Source organism: Phyllostomus discolor, chromosome 8 (genome assembly GCF_004126475.2).
Source record: "Phyllostomus discolor isolate MPI-MPIP mPhyDis1 chromosome 8, mPhyDis1.pri.v3, whole genome shotgun sequence".
NCBI lineage: Eukaryota > Metazoa > Chordata > Mammalia > Chiroptera > Phyllostomidae > Phyllostomus > Phyllostomus discolor.
Window position 1 is genome coordinate 96,135,024 of NC_040910.2, and position 19,014 is coordinate 96,154,037.

Here is a 19,014-nt window from a genome sequence, read left to right on the forward strand (position 1 = left end):
TGATTTCTCTAGTTGCCTGATCCTCAGATCTCTCCGCCTCATTGCAAGCATGGCGGCCCTGCCCTCTCACTTTCAATTCCTCAAGTAAAGATGAGATTTTCCACGTTTCCACCCAGGCTCCTATCCATGCTTGTCAAACAAGGCCCAGGATGTGAGAAGCCGAACAGCCAAAAGGGAACAGGGAGAAAGCCGCTTCTCCATTCCCGGGATGGGAGCCGGGTGACTCAGGGTTGGCTGCTCAACTGACTCCAAGGAGCGTTGGGGAGACACTGAGGAGGTTTGGGGGATAAGGCTGGTGTGGTGGAGGCCTCCTGAGCTGAGAGTGGGTGGGGGGGACTCAAAACAGAGAGCTGGAGTACCGTGGCAGTGCCCGCCCATCCCTGGGACCGTTTTCCTGAATGGCCGGGCAGGCTGGGGGCTGCTGCGTCAACAGCCAATCTCCTGGATGACGTGGAGGGCCACACCTATGGTAAGGCATGGTGGCGGGGTGGGGGTGGGCATGGGGGGGCAGGAGGCGGGTCGGGGGAAGCTTGAATTCTCAGTTGCCTGTGATTAGTGGCCCACGACCCAACCTGGGTGACATATCAAGGACTGGTGGGCAGGTGCCCCAAAGAAATGGGTTCTCCCACTAGGACTATATTTCCTCCTCCTTCCTCCCACCCCTGAATGGGAGCCCCAGCCACACCTCCACTCAGACCTCTGCCTGGAGCACAAAGCGCCAGGTGCTGTTGCTAGGGAATATTCTCTGGGGTGTGAGGGACAGACAGGCTCAGACTTGAGAACCGAGCTCTGCGCAGGCCCAGCCTCCGGGCCCTGAGGTCTTTCAGCCTTCGAACTGCCCTACCCAAAGGCCGCATGGACAGCAGACGCTGCCTCAGACCCTACCAGGCCCACAGCCAAGCGCCGATCTCTGTGCCTCAGAGAGAGGGGCTGTCGGTGGTCAGGAGACATCCAGAAACAAGGGTGTGAAGCGCCTCAGAGGCCATCTGGATAGTCCAACTTCCCTGTCCCACTTTATAGGTGAGGAAACTGAGGGACGATCTTGTCCAAGGCCCTGGAGCTCAGTGGGGGAGCCAGGTGAGCAGACAGGCATCCAAATCCGCTTCGCGCCCTGCCGCCTTCTCACCAGGCCCACACACTTCCCCCAGGACTCAGCATGTGCCCCAGAATGCAGGCGGAGCGCTCTTGCTCAGCCTGGGGACAAGCCTGAGCAGGCACCTGCCGGGTGGAGGATAAGGCAGCTTCCCTCTGCCTTTCAGATGAAGACTTCCGGGGAAGGCGACAGGAGGTGCCCAAGGTGGAGGAAGCCCTAAGGGAAGGACAGTAAGAGGTAAGGCCTGGAGCCACCGCTGCCCAGGGACTGCCCGAGGCCAGGGCCGCCGCAGCCCACATCTTAAGTGTCCTCCCAGGAGTCCAGAGGCCTCAGACTCAGGAAAGCAGATAGTGGGGGATCTACACTTCTTCGCTCGTCATCGTGGCGGGGGACGTGGGCTTCTGCCCAAAAGCTAGACTTTCGCATTTCTTCTACTATTTCTTCTACTCCGGTGACAGATGCTGGGAACAGGAAAAAATAGCTTTGATTTCGACACTAGTTGGTCTCAACTAGTTTACAGCCTAGTTGAGAGAGCGGTCCCCCGACACACAGCACACCAAGAGGACAGTGTAAGAAACCCAGGGGTGGCCTCACACAGAACTTGCCCACTGGCTGCTTGGGGTGGGTGCCTGGCATCTGACACAGCCAGGTGAGGAGACAACCCCTCTTAGGGCAGCCCTGTTTCTGGCTGGAACCCTGGCCCCCAGGCCGCTTACCCCTCTCTCCCTGTGCACCCCTCGGGGAGAAAACCCAATGTCAACACCTCCTCCAGGACTCAGTAGCATCTGTCACTCTTCCAGCCCCTTCCCCCACCAGGAAGCTGCCTGCCTGCCCTCCCCCCCGCTGCTGTCTTGGTCCCAGGGGCCAGCAGCTACAAGACTTTTCTCAAGCTGAAGGTGTGGCAGTTATGTCCCCGTTTCAGACTGTGCAGAAGTATTGCCCCCTCGGGATGGTTGTCGTGGAGGTGAGATTGTCAGCGTGCAGAGGACACAGCCAGGAACACTGACCGGGGGGCCCTCTCCCTGCAGCCTGGGCAGCCTTCACGTCACCTCCCGTTCACCCCCCACCCAGTCCTCCGCCGCGCACTTTCAGACCTGCTTGTTCTCTCAGGCTTTTCTCACTCACGGAGCCGCACCCATACTTCTCACTTCCCCAGAAGGTACACGTAAGGCCACAGGAAAGGCCAACCACTTGGCATTGTTGCTGTCTCCTTCCCATGGGTCCCCAGGAAAAATGTGTCTAGTTCAAAGCCACTCCCGCATCAGGACCTTGCCCATCATTTCTTTCTCTCCTGACTCTTCCAGCTTTTCCCTTTCCAGCTCCTTCCTCAAGTCTACATCCTCTTCTTCCCCATCATAAAAATCACCCAACTTGCGCCCCGACTGGTGTGGCTGAGTGGACTGAGTGCTGGGCTGCAAACGGAAAGGTTGCAGGTTCAATTTCCCACCAGGGCACTTGCCTGGGGTGGGCGAGGGGCAACCACACACTGATATTTCTCTCCCTCTCTTTCTCCCTTTCCCTCCGTTTGAAAATAAAAAAAAATCACCCAGCTTGCAAAACAAGTGGCATCGTCCTCTACTCATTGCAGCCCGGCAGCCCCTCCCACCACCCCCAGATGGACACCTGCCAGTTTCAGCGCCTTGTCCTGTGCCGCGTCCTCTGGTGCTCTCTCAGGCACGCTGTGCCCGTCGTCTTTCTTGAAACTGCTCTCCCTTGGCCCCTGTGGTCCCAGAATCCTGGGCCTTCTTTCTCTCAACTCTATTCTCAGGGTCCTTTTTGGTCTCCTATCTCTCCTCCTACTTCCTCAGCCCCAGGTCTCCTGCTAGCTCTGCCCTTGAAACCTGGCTCCCGCAGCGTGGCCCGGTCACCGCCCTCTTTTACAGTGTCAGCAGTACTGGCTCTGTCTGTCTGCCCCATCTGCTTCGTAACCCCAGCTGTGCCCACAATTGTCTTTCTAGCTCTAGAGAACTCCCTGAAGGCCACGCTCTCCCCCTGACTTCCCCATTTCATTTCTCTTCCTTCCTTTTTTCCTTCTCATCACCCAGTTAGCAGCCACTGGTCTCTTCACTGCCCCGACTCTGTTCACCGCATCGCCGGAATGCTCCAGTTCCATTCATCCTCGTTCCCTGAGTGGGTGCTCCCACTCAGGGAACTGAAGGCTTCTTAGTTCCTCAGTGGGTCCTCAGCACTAAAGGCTTATGAACTCCTCCAGCTGGGGCGTGGGGCCCAGCAAATTCTGACCCCAGTTTACTTTGCTGCTGCCACAGGTGCCCTTATTCTGGCTCATCGGAGCTGCTGCTGCATGACAGAATGGGCTGGGCATGTCACGTCCCCCATGCAGTGCCTTCGACCAGAATTCCAGTCCCCTGCTCCATCTCCAGTTGCCAGAGGCCCTGGTGTTCTGCAAGTTGGACCGTTTCTAGGAGCTTGGAGTGTGTGTGTGTGTGTGTGTGTGTGTGATGCGAGGAAGAGTTCCAAGGCTGACATAGAGTCCCTGGAGGAAGGAGAGGGTTCTTGTCCTTGGTAGCTTCTGCCCAAAATCATCTCTCCAAGAACCAGTGATGCTTCATTGAAAAAGACTGGGCTTCATTGAAAAGCACTCTCACCTCCCTTTCCCTTACTAGATGACAGCAGTTCCTCCTCGCTGGAGATGATCTGACCCAGTGGAGGCGGCCAGAGAGCGGCACCGGCCCCCCGTCGAAGAGCCTAGCTGCGGCTGGACAGATGGTGCTGACTGCCGAGGCCCAGCGATTCTCTGGCCGCCGTCCAGCCCAGACACTGCCACTTTCTGTGGGACTTGGAACTTTGGAGTTGCATGCTGTGATTGGAGAAAGGATCTGGGGGAGGGGGGTGCGCAGGCCAACCAGGGCTCCTTTGTAGCCTGGCTGTTCTATGGGCAATGATGGAAATGCAGGATCCAAACCCCTTCTTTAAAAAAAAAATATCCAGAAACAGGCAAAGGTTGGAGGCTCTTTGGCCTGAAGGTGGAGCCCCTACCTCTCACGCTTCCCAACCTTCTGGACCACGGACAATGCCTGACCCCCTGTCCCATCCCCTGCTCCCTCCTGGGCACTTTGAGCCCTTTATTCCCACTGTCTTCTGCATCTCAGCCTTTTCCAGGGGCTGCTCACACTGGGCACAGCCCCTGTGCAGAGCTCCAGGTGGGAGAGCCCCGGGCAGCCACTCGGCCCCTGGAGGAGTGATGGGCCACGGAAGAGGGTTATCTGCTGACTGCCCTGCCTGGGCCCCGCTGGCGCCTCTTTTAGGAGCTGGCATGGCCCCCAGCAGGGATGGGGAGGGTGGCCACCCCGGAGCTGGAGGACTCTGGCTAGGCAGTAGTCTGCAGCAAGGGAAAGGGGTTGCCAGTCTGGGTGGGAGCACCTGGGGCAAAAGGGTTTGCTGGGTGCCCCTTGCCAAGAGCGAGAAGGTGAATGATCTGAGGATGAAAACTCTGGTTCTACCAACCTTACCTGGCATCAACCACTGCCAACGGGAGGGAGATTGCCCGATCTCCCTGGCGCCACCATCAGGATGGGAAGGCGCTGACCTCTTGGGAGACCCGGGAATCCTGGGCCGCCCGAGGTTTCAGCCACCCCACCCACCGAGTGTGGAAGCAGCCCAACCCCCGCAGGGCTGGCAGTGAGAACCAAGCCTTTGCGGGGCCCCAGGTGGCCTCAGGTCACCCTGAGAAAATGAGGGCATGGCGGGCGCTCAGGACCGCAGGCGGAGGCGACACCGCCAGCGCACCTCATTCCTCCCGCGCCGCTTGACCAAGTTTGGAAGCGCGCGGGCTGGCCCTGCCTAGGAGGGGCCGCCTGCCCTCTACTGCGTCTGGGCCGGGATATAGCCCTCGGCCCGAGCTACAGCCGGGCCTGACCCCGAGGGGCTGAGGGGTGCCTCGGGCTGTGGCCCGGCTCCTCTCTGCTCTAGAGCCCGGCGCACCGCGGGGAAGCCCCAGCCCCAAGTGTGTGTATTGCTGTAAGTGTTTTTTTTTCTTCCCTTTTTCCCCCCTTCTATGTGTGGGTTTTCTCTTGGGGCTGTTTCACAGGAATTCCTGTAATAAAGACTTGGTGTTCTCTTGGTGCTCTGATGTGGCCAGCAGCGTGGGCTGAACCCTCTCCTCTCTCTCCCGCCTTGCCCCAGCACCGTTTGACCCCGGGAGCCCCGCATCACCGCCGCGTGGGCCACCTGCCTCGCTTCCCACCCCCGCCCCCCACTAAGCTGTAGCGTCTGTCAGGCCCAGAGGGCTCAGACTTCTGTGCAATGCACTTATGAGGTGACACCTGCTGCCGCTTTGCGGACCTGCTGGCTTTGCTCTCTGAGGTCGCCTTCCTGTTTACCCTGGGAAAGCAAATCGCTTACTGATAGGAAAACCAGCTTCTGGCAAAAGCTCCAGCTTGTCACCTTCCTAAATAAACAGAAAGCTCTGGAGAAAAGGCAGACTGGAGGCTGGAAGGATGTTCGATCTCAGACTTCAAAGGGCCTGCAGACATCTCTAGCTTTCCCCTACAGCCTTCCAGCTTTCCAGCTCAGCTGGGCTACCTTCCACTCACTGCCAAAAGGACGCAGGTGCCCTTTCCAGACGGGGCAGTTCGCAAAGTTAAAAAATTCTTCCTCTGTTGAGCCCAAAGGCCTCCTTGTGACTTCCACCCACACATGTCCTTTCTGGGTCCCAGGTCCCTCAGGCCAAAGCCACCACTCTTCCCCCAGTGCCATGTTTGAGCTCAGTGGTCCTACCCTCTCCTTGAGGACAAACTGTGCAGGCTCCTGCCCTCCCTACAAAGAGGTTCTCTTCCCACCCCTGTTAGATGGAGGCAGGCGTGTCCATGGGCAAAACCGGGACAGCTGGCGATGCTCCAGACTTGCTGTTCGGACCTGGGACAGCCAAGGTATCCTCTAACCCCAGCTCTGCACATTCTCTACTGGAGGCTGTGGACCAGTGTCATCCCAGGAACCTGGAGCCTTGTTGGAAATGACACTTCTCAGCCCCACCCAGGCCCTACTGAATCAGCAACTCCGGGAGTGCAGCCCAGCAACCTGTGATTCCGATATTCACTCACATTTGGGGGCCATGCTGTCAGGCCACTGCCTAGTTCTGGCTACACAGTAGGGTTACCTGAGTAGCTTTAAAAAAAAACTCCTGATGCTCAGTACCCCAGACCAATTAAATTAACATCCATGGCTTGTTTTCTTTTAAAACTCTTCTGGTAATTCAAGTTTGCAGTGAAATTTGAGAACCCGTGCACTAAGCAGTCAGTTAGGTGTTTCATGCTAGCCCAATTAATCTTGCCCAATAAATGGACACTTTACAGGCAAGGTCATGATAGTTCAGCAAGATTAAATAACTTACCCAACATCACAGGGCTAGCGAGTTGCAAAGCCAGGAAACAGGGCCAGGGCGCCCTGAGTCCTAAACCTGTGTTCCTTCCTCGGCACTGCTGCCGCTCTGAGGGTGCTCTGCGGGCCGGCAGCCCCGACGTGGCCTGAGAGCCTGTTAGAATGCATGTGCTCGGGCCCCCCTCCAGATCTCCTGGCCCTGAACGGGGGCTGTGTTTTCACAGGCCCTCCAGAGGGGTCTGAATACAAGCTCCCGCCTGAAGACCATAGTTCTACAACCTTGCTGCTCCAGGTTTGGTCTTCAGACCAGCGGTATCAGCATCATCCGGGGCTCGGACTCTACCTGAGCCCTACTGAACCAAAATGCGTTTTCACAAAAAAATCATCAGGTGACTCATATGGATGTTAAAACTTGAGAAACTCTATTCTACAACACTGGTTCTCTGATGCTTGGATCCCACCCCCAGAGGTTCTAGTTCAGTTGGTTTGGGAGTTAGCCTGGGGACCAGATGGTAAAAGTACCTCACGTGATTTGAATACACAACAAAGTTTGAGAACCATGCACCATTTTGCCTATTAGTGTAGATGGGATGGACGGGGATTGGAACCAGAGAGGAAGCATGGGGAGAGAAGGCAAAGGAAGCTTACTGCGTCCAACAGGAGTGCAGAAGAGTGCAAATGGGCAGTGTCTGTAGATCCCAGGGAGGAGTCAGGCCAGGCTGGACGACCACCCCAGCCATCTGCCCTCACACACCATGCTCATCTGCAAATCCCGGGCTCTTGGTACGCACAAGGCGATATGGATCTATCTCCTGCAAAAAGGCCGAGTTTCCCTCTCCACTTGGATGCTTTGCTGTCCCCAGGGCTCAACCCCAACCTGAGAGGAAGTCATGGAGTCAGGAGAACACTGTGCCCAGAAGAACTGGTCTGCTTGTCACCAGGCTGGGGTCTCAAACCTCCCTCTGTTCTTTGAGGCACCTGATAGGGGCGTGAGGTTGGAGGAAGGACAGGAGAAGAACTTGGCTTGCAGAAGGCAGGCAAGGCGTGGGGATAGTGAGGATTCTAGATGGTTAAGAGTGCTGACTGAATGCTGGTCACTTTTCAGAGGTGCTTTACATCTTATTTTACCGAATCCCCACAATGATGACATCAAATCAGTATTGTTACTCCCACTTGACAGATCAGAAAACTGAGCCAGAGAGATGTTAAGGCCCTTACTGAACATCACCCTTAGTAAGTGGTGGTACCTGGGTTTGAACCCTGGGCAGCTGAACTCTAGAACTGGTGCTTGAACACTAAACTATATTGGGAGGAACAGGTGGTAAGACCTAGAACTCCTGCATAGATGTAATTTGTGGAGCATAGAAAGGTCCACCTGCTTAAAGAGATCTCCATAGTGGTCCACGATCCAACAGTATGCCTGGAACTCGTCTATTAGCACTCTATATCTGGTTTAAAAAACAATGTTAATATTTCCATTAAATGGCAAATATGCTTCTGAGAGAGAAGCACATAAAATCCTTTTGCCCATATCACAGCATAGGTTAGTTTGTTGGCCAGCTTGACGAAGATTTGGAAATTTCTGATGAATGGGGCAGGAGAGGGGGGGTTGGCGGGTACTGTGCAAATCTACTGCCACCTGGTGGTTATCTCAGGTTATCTCAGGAGTGGCAGTCAAACACCATTTTCCCAGAAGGAAGAGCTGACTACCTGTTTGGCCTAAGGCCAAACAAAGGGACTTTACTCTGGTCACATGTCTCGCAGTTTGTGAAATTTTCAAAACAAAGACATTTTTGTAATTTTTTTCTTAAAAGAGCCACTACAATTATACAAGCGTCAGGCCCCACTCAACCGGCATTTCCCCTCCTTGTCATTTTAGAAAATAAAAGGTCATCCTTTCTCATCAGGTCAAAAGGATTATTCCAGGGACTCTGATGTAAGGAGCTGTGGAGCCCAGTACAAGCTCAGCACAGGCCTGCCTCGCTGTGACCTTGCTGTTTATAGTGTGGTCTGTGGATGTGGTCGCCATTGACACCAACCGGGAAGCTGGTCAGAAAGGCAGAGTTTCAGGCCTTACTCCAGCGCTCCTGGGTCAGAATCTGCATTTCCCAAGAATCCCAGGAGGTTCAGGTGCACATTAAAGACTGAGTTGCTGTGCCTTCCACAAGAAAAGAAGGGCCCATACCAGCCCAGAAATGTCTGCCTTCAAGGGTCTCATCCCTGCTGGGAAAACTTCAATAGATTGATTCCAGTAATAACAGGCCAGAGTGTTGCTCCAGGCCCAGCTGGCTCCTGTTTCCTTGGCTACAAAAGGAGCCACAACAATTCAGACCTCCCAGGGCGGGTGTAAGCATCCAGTGCTTCTCTCTCCTCTGCCTGAACTCTCATTTTCCTCGGGGGCAGAGTTGCTGTTTGCTGAAGAAATGAACGGGCAGCTGTGTGAAAACGCCTTGCGAATTGCTAGGTGTCATTTAATTGTAGGTATAATTTTAAAAAGTGTGCTTTATTGCTCTTAAGCATAGAATGTTCAGAAATGTTATTACCACTCCTATTAATTGAGCAGTTACTACCCAGCAGGCACTATTCTAAACACTCGGCAGGTTATCCACCCACTGAGGCCTCACAACAAGGCCATGTGGTGGGTGCTATGGTTATGCCCATCTTACAGATGACAAAACTGAGGCCTAGCGATTTGTAAAGGGACCTATGTGTCAGTGGGGCACAGAGGACAGCTGGAACTGGAAATAATCAGGTACATGGTGGGGTGGAGGGTTATTGCCATTCAGCCACAGCTTCCTCCCTGTGAATGTATCTGGGGAAAGCAGGCAGCAAGGGGGAGCTGAGATGGCTGTACCCTCATTTGTCCTAGCTTTGCTTTATTCATCCGTGCTGTTCACTAGAAAACTCTTTTTAACAGCCAGCTCTGGGCCATGCACCAGGATGGGTGTGACGGGCAGAGATAAGAGCCCTGGTTCCTGCCCTCAGAAAGGCCCAGTGAGACAGACTCAGACAAGTAAACAGAGTTACAACACCAAATTGTGAGAGCAATAAGCTGAGGGAGGGGGGAGCAGGTCCCTTGGGGACACGTTCACCCTGTCGGAGTGTGCGCACAGAAACAGCCTGGAGGTGAGGTACCGTGCCTCCTCCCTGAACCCCTCTCTCCTTGCTCTCCGTCCTCCTGCTCCTTGTACTATTGCTTTTCTCCTTTTAAAGCAACTGCTGATTTCCCCTGCTCCTGGCTTCCTGCCAAAGGTGAGTAGCAATATTAATGACTTCATCAATATACTGGGATTTCCACTTACCAAAGCTGTTGTGCTGTTGGGGATGCCCTTCCACTTTTCGTCTGATCAACTCCCGGGCGCTATTTACAAAGATGTGGGCAGAGGGGAGGGAAGCCACAAGGGATGGCCTACCCCCCACAGCTAGTACCGGAGGGGTACAGTTTGCTGTGTCTAAGTCTGACGGGATGAAGGAAGAACAGTGACTGGAACCTGGTGAAAGTTGTGGGAAGAGGCCTCGTGGTGGGAGCTGGGACTTTACGCTCCTGGGCTGTGCAGGGAGGCAGCCAGGGGAACGGAGACTTGCTTCACTCTCCTCCTTTCCAGTGCCCTGCCAATGCCTCGCATCAGAGTACCGACTGGGTGGGGGGCAGGCAGTGTAGTCTGTACAAGTCAGCCTCCTGGGGCACAGAGTACATGCGTATCTAGATGGGCCAATAAACACTATTCAGCACAAATACTTCTCAATGTTATGGGCTGAATGGTGTCCCTCCAGGATTTGTATGTTGAAGTCCCAGCCCCCAGTACCTCAGGATGTGAATGTATTTGGAGACAGAGTCTTTAGAGACAGGCAGCAGAAAAAAACTGACCTGCCCAAGCCTTGGTCTGGGCTTCCAGCCTCCAGCATTGTGAGGAAATAAACTTCTATCGTTTAAGCCACCCACCCGGCTGGTAATGTTTTGTTTTGGCAGCCTCAGCGAACTTGACAACCAACAAGCTCTGTGGTATGTAAGTTATCGGTTATGAATTTGCCCCTCTGTCTCACCCACTGGAGAGCCAGCTTCTCTAGGACTCAGCCTGGGGTCAGGGAGATGCTTAAATGTTTGTGGGGTGAGTGGAACACTTAACAAGAAAATAAAACAATAAGGCAACCTACAACATATCATCGAAATGATGCAGTCCCAGGCGGAAATCTGTGGTTCACGGGACACCACAGCCGTGGTGACGCTGACAGCAATCGGGTTTGTTAATCATGAGGACTCGCTATGCACGCTGCGATGAGCGTTTTGTGAGAATGACCGCTTCTACTCTTGCTCAAGCCACGCAGACAAGATAGTTGACGCTGCCATCCACATTTTAACACATGGGGAAACAGGCTTGAAAAGTTATGGAAATTACCCACGGTGACCCCATTGGTGAGCACATCCACAGTGTGATGCGGTGGGACTAAATTGGGGCTGAGCGGATGGGGAAAGGAACATGCCTTTTGGAGAGTTTATCACCTCTCTTTCCTCATCTGTAAGATTGCCAGAAGATTACCTACGGCATCTGGTGGTTGAACGATGGAATGCAATACTCCGGGTTCCTGGTGCGGTGCATGGCAGGCGTGCGTCAGTCCCTTGAAGCCTTGACAGGCTGTGGGGAGAAGAAAGCAAGCCCGACAGCTTCCTCCTATATTATGAATGAACACGCCCTGGGGTGCACACTTCCTGTTGCAGGTTCAGAGGGTTCCCAGTCCAGCCTGCCACCTTATCTCCATGGTCCCCTTATTCTACCTGCCAGCATTCTGCTCATTGGTCACTGAAAGATTAGATAAGATGCTGGAAGGGAAAGTTGAAAGGTTCAGAAGAGGAAGGGACTTCTCCATGAAGATCTAGAGAGAAAATTCTTGTCTTGCCATTCCTGCCCTATTGAGGGGTTGAATGTTTGTGTTCTCTCCCTGAACTTGGAATAAACCCTTCTACGTCCTTAGCAGCGGTAACTGCAGTGGCCTATGGGGGCAGGCCTGAGTGGGAGAAAGGAAGTGTGTTTGTGGTCTGGGCTGACAACTAGCTCTGACTTGGACAGAATTAGAAACTTGTTATGAGGCCTGCGGAGACTATATTTAGCTGGGAGTGTGTTTGTTCTCCCTCCAGCAAAGTCTTCTTGACCTTCCTAGGGCTGGGAGAGCCTCCACACTTAGGTTAGCCCAGCAGCCAGAGCTCTGCTCTCTTTTCTGCTCCAAAGGGCTCTGCGGCAGCAGTGACACCCACCTCTCAGTTTAGCCCTGGCCTCAAATCACCCTGTCCTCTGCTCCTGGGGTGAGTGTTGTCTGACCTCCTCCATTCTCCAGTCTCCAGCTTGAAGCATAGCTAAGGAGTCACTACCGAGAACTGGAAAGGGCCCAGGCTGGGCAGGAAGCCTGGCTGTGTCAGTTACCTATCAGACAAGTTACTTAACGCCCTGAGGCCTCACTTTCTAATCTATAAGAAGATAATAATAGCCACCTGTGGGTAGGTGTGTGGATAGTGAGATAACACAAACAAGCAGTAACTGCTCATCACACATTCCTTTCCTCCTCCTCCTCTCCAGCCTCCCCCGGAGCAAGAGGGCTCTGGGATAACCAGATGCTCTTTCTTGCTGACAAAGATAATGGGCTCCCGGGAGACATTGTGTGTGTACATGATTCAAAAGGTTCCACTGGATTAAAAAGTTCAAATATACATACAAACTCTTTACAGCTCAAACTCTGAGGGATAAATAAAGAAAAAATTCCCCCTCACCCTTCAGCAATTTTACTGGAGAGAGCTAATGTTCACAGCCTGTGTGTCTTTCCACAAGTTTCTATCCTCACACACACATACTGTAATGTGTTTTCTTTTTTCCTTTAACATGTTAGGGTCCCGCTAAAGGCGTTTCTCCGAAACTCCCTTTTTCATTTAACTATGTCATGGGTATTCATCTAGGTAAATACATAAGGAGCTAACTCATTTACTTAAATAGCTGCATAGGATTCCATATAATATATATATACCATAATTTCCTGGCCATTTCCCATTAGCCATATTATTGTTTTGCCACCACAAACAATGCTGCAATGATGACCCCCGCACAAATATTCCCTTGAAATTGTGCTTTAATTGCTATGGAGGTACTTTACCCGAAGTATGATTATTAGGCCAAAAGGTAACCCTGAGAGGTTACTTTCCCCAGATTTTTTAGTTTTTTTTCCTCGGAATTTGTTTGTTCCAGACACTCCTAACTTTCCAAGTTCCAAGGAGGAGTTAGGCAGCTAGGCCTCCTGGGGAGAAAACACTAATTGTCCACAACATCCCTATTAGAACGATGCAGGTGGTGCTCCAAGGCTCAAGGGTTTAATGGGGGGTAAGGAGAGGCTAAAGAGCAGGAGGCAGAGGACCGCAGCTAGAGCTCCAGTGTGACTCTGGGCAGGTAACTTGCCCCTCCCCGGCCTCAGTTTCCTTCTGCGTAGTCCATGACTCCAACCGAGATAAAGCGCAGTTGGGGCCTAGTGCTGGTGACCTTCTAGTTGGCTCTCCCAGGACGTGGGCTGTGCCTTCACCTCCCTCCTCGTCATCGTCCCACCGCGTGGCCCACCAGCGCGCAAGAGTTAGCTCAGTGAGGCCAGAAGTGGTATAGCAACCATTAAAATTAATCTCTCCCCGCGAACGATCGTACTTTGCATTTGCCCGGCTTTGGCTCGCTCCCCGCCTTTCGGCTCGGCTATCGAGTGCTCCTGTCTGAAGCTGGCAAGTAGCCTAGAAGTGCGCTAGTTCGGTCTATCCTTTGCTTCTGCCTGGCTCCGGTCACCCTTCGGGGCTGTGGTGTAAACCCGAAGTTCCTCCGCTCGGCTAGCCACTCACGCCTCCTTCGCCTGCCGCTGGCGCTTCCGCTTCCGGTAGCTACTAACCGAGCCGGGTGAGAGGCTCGGCCATGGCGGGGAGCCGGCTGGAAACCGTGGGCAGCATTTTCTCGCGGTGCGTGCTCCGAGCCGTGGCTGGCCGAGGGTGACTCCCCCGGGCGGGGGCTCTCAGCCTGAGTGGGTGCGAGCAGCGGGAGGTCTTCTCCAGGGTGCGGTGTCCGAGCCGGGGGGAGCCCCACCTGTGCTCTGTCCTGCTCCGGAGTGGTGCTGGACGACGTCGCTCCTAGAGTTTCTAGTCTTTCACGCCCAAGATTGCACCGTTACCTGCCCCGCTTGGAGGTCTAGAGAGAGGAAGGGAGGAGGAGGCTGACGGGCCTGGCTGGACCTTTGCATTTGGCGTGGCGGGAACGGGGCGAGGGGGTGGGACGCACGCACAGAGATAGAAGGACTTAACCCCTGGAGCTTGGGTAGCTTGGTTTGGAATGTGGAACCATCTCACCTGTGTGTGTGGGGGGGGCGGGGGTGAGCACCCCTGCAATGCCCTCCTTCCAGTTCTGTGCTGAGGTCTCCGTGATCCCGCTGATGCCCCAGACCGTGGTTAGACTGATTCAGGGCTTAGACAGGCAGTTGTGACCGACTGACCTTCCTTCTTTTCCTTCCTTAAGGACTCGGGACCTCATGCGGGCTGGGGTATTGAAGGAGAAGCCCCTCTGGTTTGACATATATAAGGCCTTTCCCCCGCTGAGGGAGCCGGTCTTCCGAAGGCCCCGCTTGCGATACGGCAAAGCCAAGGCTTCCATCCAGGACATCTTCTACCACGAGGATGTGATTCGAGCGTGAGTGCGATAGGACACGGTGGAACCGTGGAAGGGAGGGTTTAGCTAGCAGTCTGATACTTAAATAGGAATTGAGTCAGGGCTTGCCCTATGGAGAAGGGCTTGTAATCTTAGCAAAATTAGGGAATCAGTGCCCTCCCCCATGTGAGAGAAAGAAAATTCTGAGAAGTAGAACATAGAGCCCAGCAATTACAGCTACCTGTTTCTGCACGTGTTTTGCAGCAGGCACGACGCTAAGCACTCAAGCAACATCATCTCATTTAGGGCTTACTCTCACCTTGTAAGGTAGGTACCCTTCTCTCCCTGTTAGCCATGTGGTCTCTGAGGCTTAAGGAAGTCAACAAACTGAAAGTTCACTGACAAAGCCCTCTCCCCGGAATACTTGTCAGTTAGTTTTAGTACCTGGAATTTGTATAGTTTCTTTTGTCTTAAATGTTAAACTCAGAGACTGTGCCTAATTGAAGTTAACACATATCCATTATCCTTACCCTTATTCCTGGGCTAAGAAAACAGAATCTATAAAGTTACTGTGTTCTCTGTTGAGGTCCAGGCACCTTTCACTTGAGGATAGCACCCACCCCTTAACACTCCTTTGAGGTAGGAAAACAAATAGGTTTCTGCTCTACTTGGACATTTTCAGGTAGGACACAGGAACTTTGGGGTATTAAGTACTTTTTTAAAGACTTGCTCAGGTCCATTGGATACACGTAGTCAGCATGCTTTCCAGGCTCGTGTATATATTAAAATCATTTGTACTTCTGTGCGGATGGCAGTTGGAACTGGGTTATAGTGCACTGGACAGCATGGAATATTGTATAGCTCTCTCTTTTATTGCTGGCAACATCAGAATAACAACACCTTTTATTTAAACAGCTTTTTGAATATTTATCTTTGTGGCTGCTTTTGGGGGGTTGTGTTTTATATTTTTGAGAGCTTATAACAAAATACATTGTAGATGTATCAACACTTAAGTATAAAAAAGCAAAATCATAAAAGTACTGGAAAAAAACATGGGAGAGCTTTAAGTATAGCCTTAGTGATAGGGCCTTTTTAAGAGTGACATAAAATCCAGAACTAGAAAGGAAAATACTAAAATTCTCTGTACAAAAAAAGTACCATAAGCAAAATAAAAACTCAGCCAACATGCTGGGGAAAAAAATTGCAGCACATGTGACAAAGGGCCAATATCCTTTTTTTACTGCTATCAAGTTTGCTCATAAGTCAATGAGAAGAAGACCATCAAGTGGAAAAAATCAGCAAATGGACAGGTCACAGAAAAGGAAATTCAGTTTGCTTTTAAACATGATAAGGTACTCAGTCTGCCTCTTGAGAAAAACCAAGACTGCCATGAGTTATAATTTTTCAGCTATCCAGTTGACAAAGACCCTGAAGTTGGCAGATGTAATTTGGTCAGGGTGTGGGCAGACAGGCACTGTCATACATTGCTGGTGAGCGGAAATTGGCACAACTGCTTTGGAAAGCACTTTGGCAGCCGGGCAGGCCAAGTTACAAGTACACATTCCTTGACCCAGTAATACCATTTTTATGAATTCATTCCACAGACTTATTTGCACAGTGCACTGAGAAATAGAGATAAAGGTAATCACTGTAGTACTGCTTAGAGCAGCAAAGGACTGCAAACAGTCTGCATGCGCTGATTTGAAATGATCTCTAAGAAATGTCAAGTGAAAAAAGGCAAGATGTAGAATCGTGCTTACTGTCCTTGAGGTTAGACAGTGCGGCTGCAGACGGAGTGATAGATGCCTAGTCCTGGGTGGATGTACGAGAAACTGGTTAGTGTTACCTCCTGGGAAGGCAGCTGGGGAATTGGGGTGTAGAGGTGAGGAGGAGTGTTACTTTTCACTGGATACCTTTGTGTAACATTTGGCGGATTTACCCTGTGCATGCATTACTCGTTTAAAGACAAAAACCCAAAACTGTCAGGCTCAGGCTGCGTAGGTCATGTGCTACCTAACTCCTCAGGGCCTAGCGGTTACCTCTTGGTCTGTTCTTGGCCATGATCTATAACTGGATATTTATTTTGTGTTGTTTGTATTTCCCAGGAAATTTTATTCAGCCTATGGATCTGGTCAGAAAGCCTTCGATCTGTTCAATCCAAACTTCAAGTCCACCTGTCAACGGTAAGTTATTTTATAAACTCTGGGTGACTTTATTTTTTCATTTTGAAGAATTTAGCCCTCAGTCCGAGGAGGTGTGTTGCACGGCGCTAGAGGAAACCATGTTGCTGTGGGAAGGTCTGTGGGGACCGCGTCACGCCGTGTAACTGCGGGTCTTGACAACTCTCAGCACACTGACCTAAGACTCGACTGCTTGTTGGCATTCCAGGTTCGTGGAGAAGTACATGGAGCTGCAGAAACTTGGAGAGACAGACGAAGAGAAATTATTTATGGAAACAGGGAAGGCTTTACTGGCAGAAGGAGTCATTTTAAGACGTGTAGGAGAAGCAAGGGCTGTGAGTATTTTTATTCTCAAAATTGTTGTTAGGATTAGTTATCTATTTGTCAGAGGTTATAAGTGGTCTTTTTCAGGGGCTGGGAAGCGGTATTTGTCAGGAGGCTTGGTTTTCTTTCCCCAGCCTTGGCTCGCGTTCCTTAGGGAAACCCCAAGGCAAGTCCTCTGAGACGGGACACACTGCAGCTCTGTGGCTGTGACTGAGACTTGGAGCCAGTGAGCTGGTTCTGGGTTTTTGAAATTGTGCCTCTGTGGAGATTTTTCATCATGTTGGTTGTTAACAGTGGAATTTGATCGAAAGTGTTAATGTTAAATTTTTGACTCAGTGATAGAAGGTGCCTGAGTCACGTAGCTTTAGCCAGCTACTCAAGTGCAAGTGTGACATCTGTGTGACACACTTATGTCTGGTCTTCTCAGCAACAGGATGAGAGTCACGGCTCCTGGAAATCTGAACCCGTGGGTGTCAAACCCCAAACTGAGTTGGAAAAAAAACAGCCCCTGAAAGAAGGTGCACGGGAGCAGCATTCGGAGGCACCTGAAGAGCCGTCGAAAGGCCTCTCAGCTCCCTGAAGGACTCAAACACCATGCACACAGACGTCTGGACGGTGCTCACTAGAGGGTGTTGAACAGCCTGGAACAGCCGAGCTCTGTACATGTTTCCGGATCTCCCAGGCATTGTGCTCGCCTTCTTCTAGTTCCTGTTTCCAGGTTGTCACACGGCTCCGGGTTACAGTTTGAAAGAAGCAGTTGTGTGAACTTTCACGTTAGGGCAGTGTCAAATAAAGAATTCCCTAGCTGCTTGTAAAGTACATTTGCTTTTACACTGTAAATAGCACGAGGAAACCTTTACAAGTATTGATTGAATGGGACTCACCTTGAGTAGGTCTGCTTGGATTTTGGTGTTCACGTGTGGGCTGGCTACGTTGGATTCTCGGGCGTGTTTCTCTTCTCAGGATCCATCAGACTTTCACTTATACCTGTCAGATAATCTGATACGTGCAGATAATCTATGTCCTCTTTGTTGTAGAAATGCTGCCCTCCAACTCGAGAGGCCAAGCTGCCTTGTGCTTGGCGGTAAGAGCGAGGACCTGTCACTGAACACAGCCAAAGGCCAGACTATCCCTTTAACTTCATGCACTGGCTGTGCCAGAGACAGCATGGGCCTGCACGCACAGGCTTTGCTGAGCGAATGAATGATTGCATCCATCTAAACCCTGAATCCAGGAGACAGCTCTTGGGTTGCCAGTAGGGGGCAGCCCGTTTAGATGATGTTCTCCACCAGCACCCACCTGCCCCCGGTGCGAGGTGTGCTCACAGGTCCTCACCGACTGTCCTGCTTTTATTGAATAAATGAAATACCCCTCTGAGATTGTCACCTTTGTGTTTGTGGTCAAGCCAGTGGTTTTCCTCTACTAGTGATAAGCTGCTTCAAAAATTCCTTAGTTTAACACCCGTGTAGCTTTTCTACCCAGTGTTTCTCATGCACAGTTGTTCAGTCTCCGGTGGACTCGGTGGGGCGCCCACCTCACAGCCTGTGCTCGTCCTTGCACATGTGTCCTCAGGTGATGAAGGTGAAGGAGTACATGAGGCAAAAGCAGTTCTCAGCTGTGGTACCTCTCCACGCCCCCCCCCTGCGCCCCACACACCTTTATCTGCATTTCCTCTTGTTTGGGGGTGCTTTACTTTCAGAGGGGGAGCACGTTTCACCCATCCAACGGCATCAGGCAACCACTGGATTCCGAGTGCAGGCCAGGCCTGGGAGGCGGCCAGGTGGAGGGACGGTTGTGTCCTCAGAGGAACAGTCACAGTCCCTTGTTACTTCTCTGAACTTTGTTTCTGGGGTTTAAAGGGCAGTTTCCCTTAGTGATGAAGAGATTTTTTTTTAAAGCTATTTGTTGCATAAATGTTAAGGAAATTATACGCGCACGTGGTTCAGAATTTAAAGATGAGAAGCCAGCCTCCTGTCCACCCCATCCCCCAGCCCCCATTTTTCTTACACTAAGGCCACTTCTACCACCATTTCCTTTCCAGAACTCTCTTGGGCGTGTCCAGGGGGGCACTGCATACTGTTCTGTACCTTGTTTCTCCACCTGCTGTGTCTCAGAGATCCTTAGTGGGGGTGCACAGTGACTGTCAGTGCCCCATCGACAAAAGTGTTGTTTCTGTGTTTCTTGTGCGGCAAATAGGCCAGTATAGCTATGGGGTGTGTTCTCAGCAGTGCTTTGCTGGGCCAAGGAACAGCTCATCCTCAGTTACTGTCCTCCGTGAAAACTGCTAACTCACCCGCCCACCAGCAGTGTATGAGTGCCTGTTCCCCCACACCCTCACCAGTACATTCCCGTCTTGTTAAACCAGACAGGGACTCTCATGAGGAAGGCCTAAGCCTGGTAGAAGCAGGGAGACTCCCTTACAGCAAAC

General features: G+C 52.0%; 2 protein-coding genes across 2 annotated transcripts in view; both read left to right on the plus strand.

Annotated features, from left to right (window-relative positions):
• Nucleotides 1-5,173, plus strand: part of CUEDC1 (CUE domain containing 1) — a 76,749-nt gene extending 71,576 nt beyond the window's left edge. Inside the window, exons 9-11 of the mRNA XM_028520972.2 lie at nucleotides 411-469; nucleotides 1,260-1,330; nucleotides 3,718-5,173. Coding sequence (XP_028376773.1) covers nucleotides 411-469; nucleotides 1,260-1,327 — 127 coding nt within the window. The 3' untranslated portion in view covers nucleotides 1,328-1,330; nucleotides 3,718-5,173. The remainder of the gene's footprint in view (nucleotides 1-410; nucleotides 470-1,259; nucleotides 1,331-3,717) is intronic.
• An 8,066-nt stretch (nucleotides 5,174-13,239) lies between these two features.
• Nucleotides 13,240-17,963, plus strand: MRPS23 (mitochondrial ribosomal protein S23). The gene is made up of 5 exons (XM_028520717.2): nucleotides 13,240-13,403; nucleotides 13,954-14,124; nucleotides 16,188-16,265; nucleotides 16,471-16,597; nucleotides 17,014-17,963. Exons 1-5 carry the CDS (start codon nucleotides 13,360-13,362, stop codon nucleotides 17,164-17,166), a joined length of 573 nt encoding a protein of 190 aa, XP_028376518.1. The 5' UTR covers nucleotides 13,240-13,359; the 3' UTR covers nucleotides 17,167-17,963.
• Nucleotides 17,964-19,014: the final 1,051 nt, after the last annotated feature.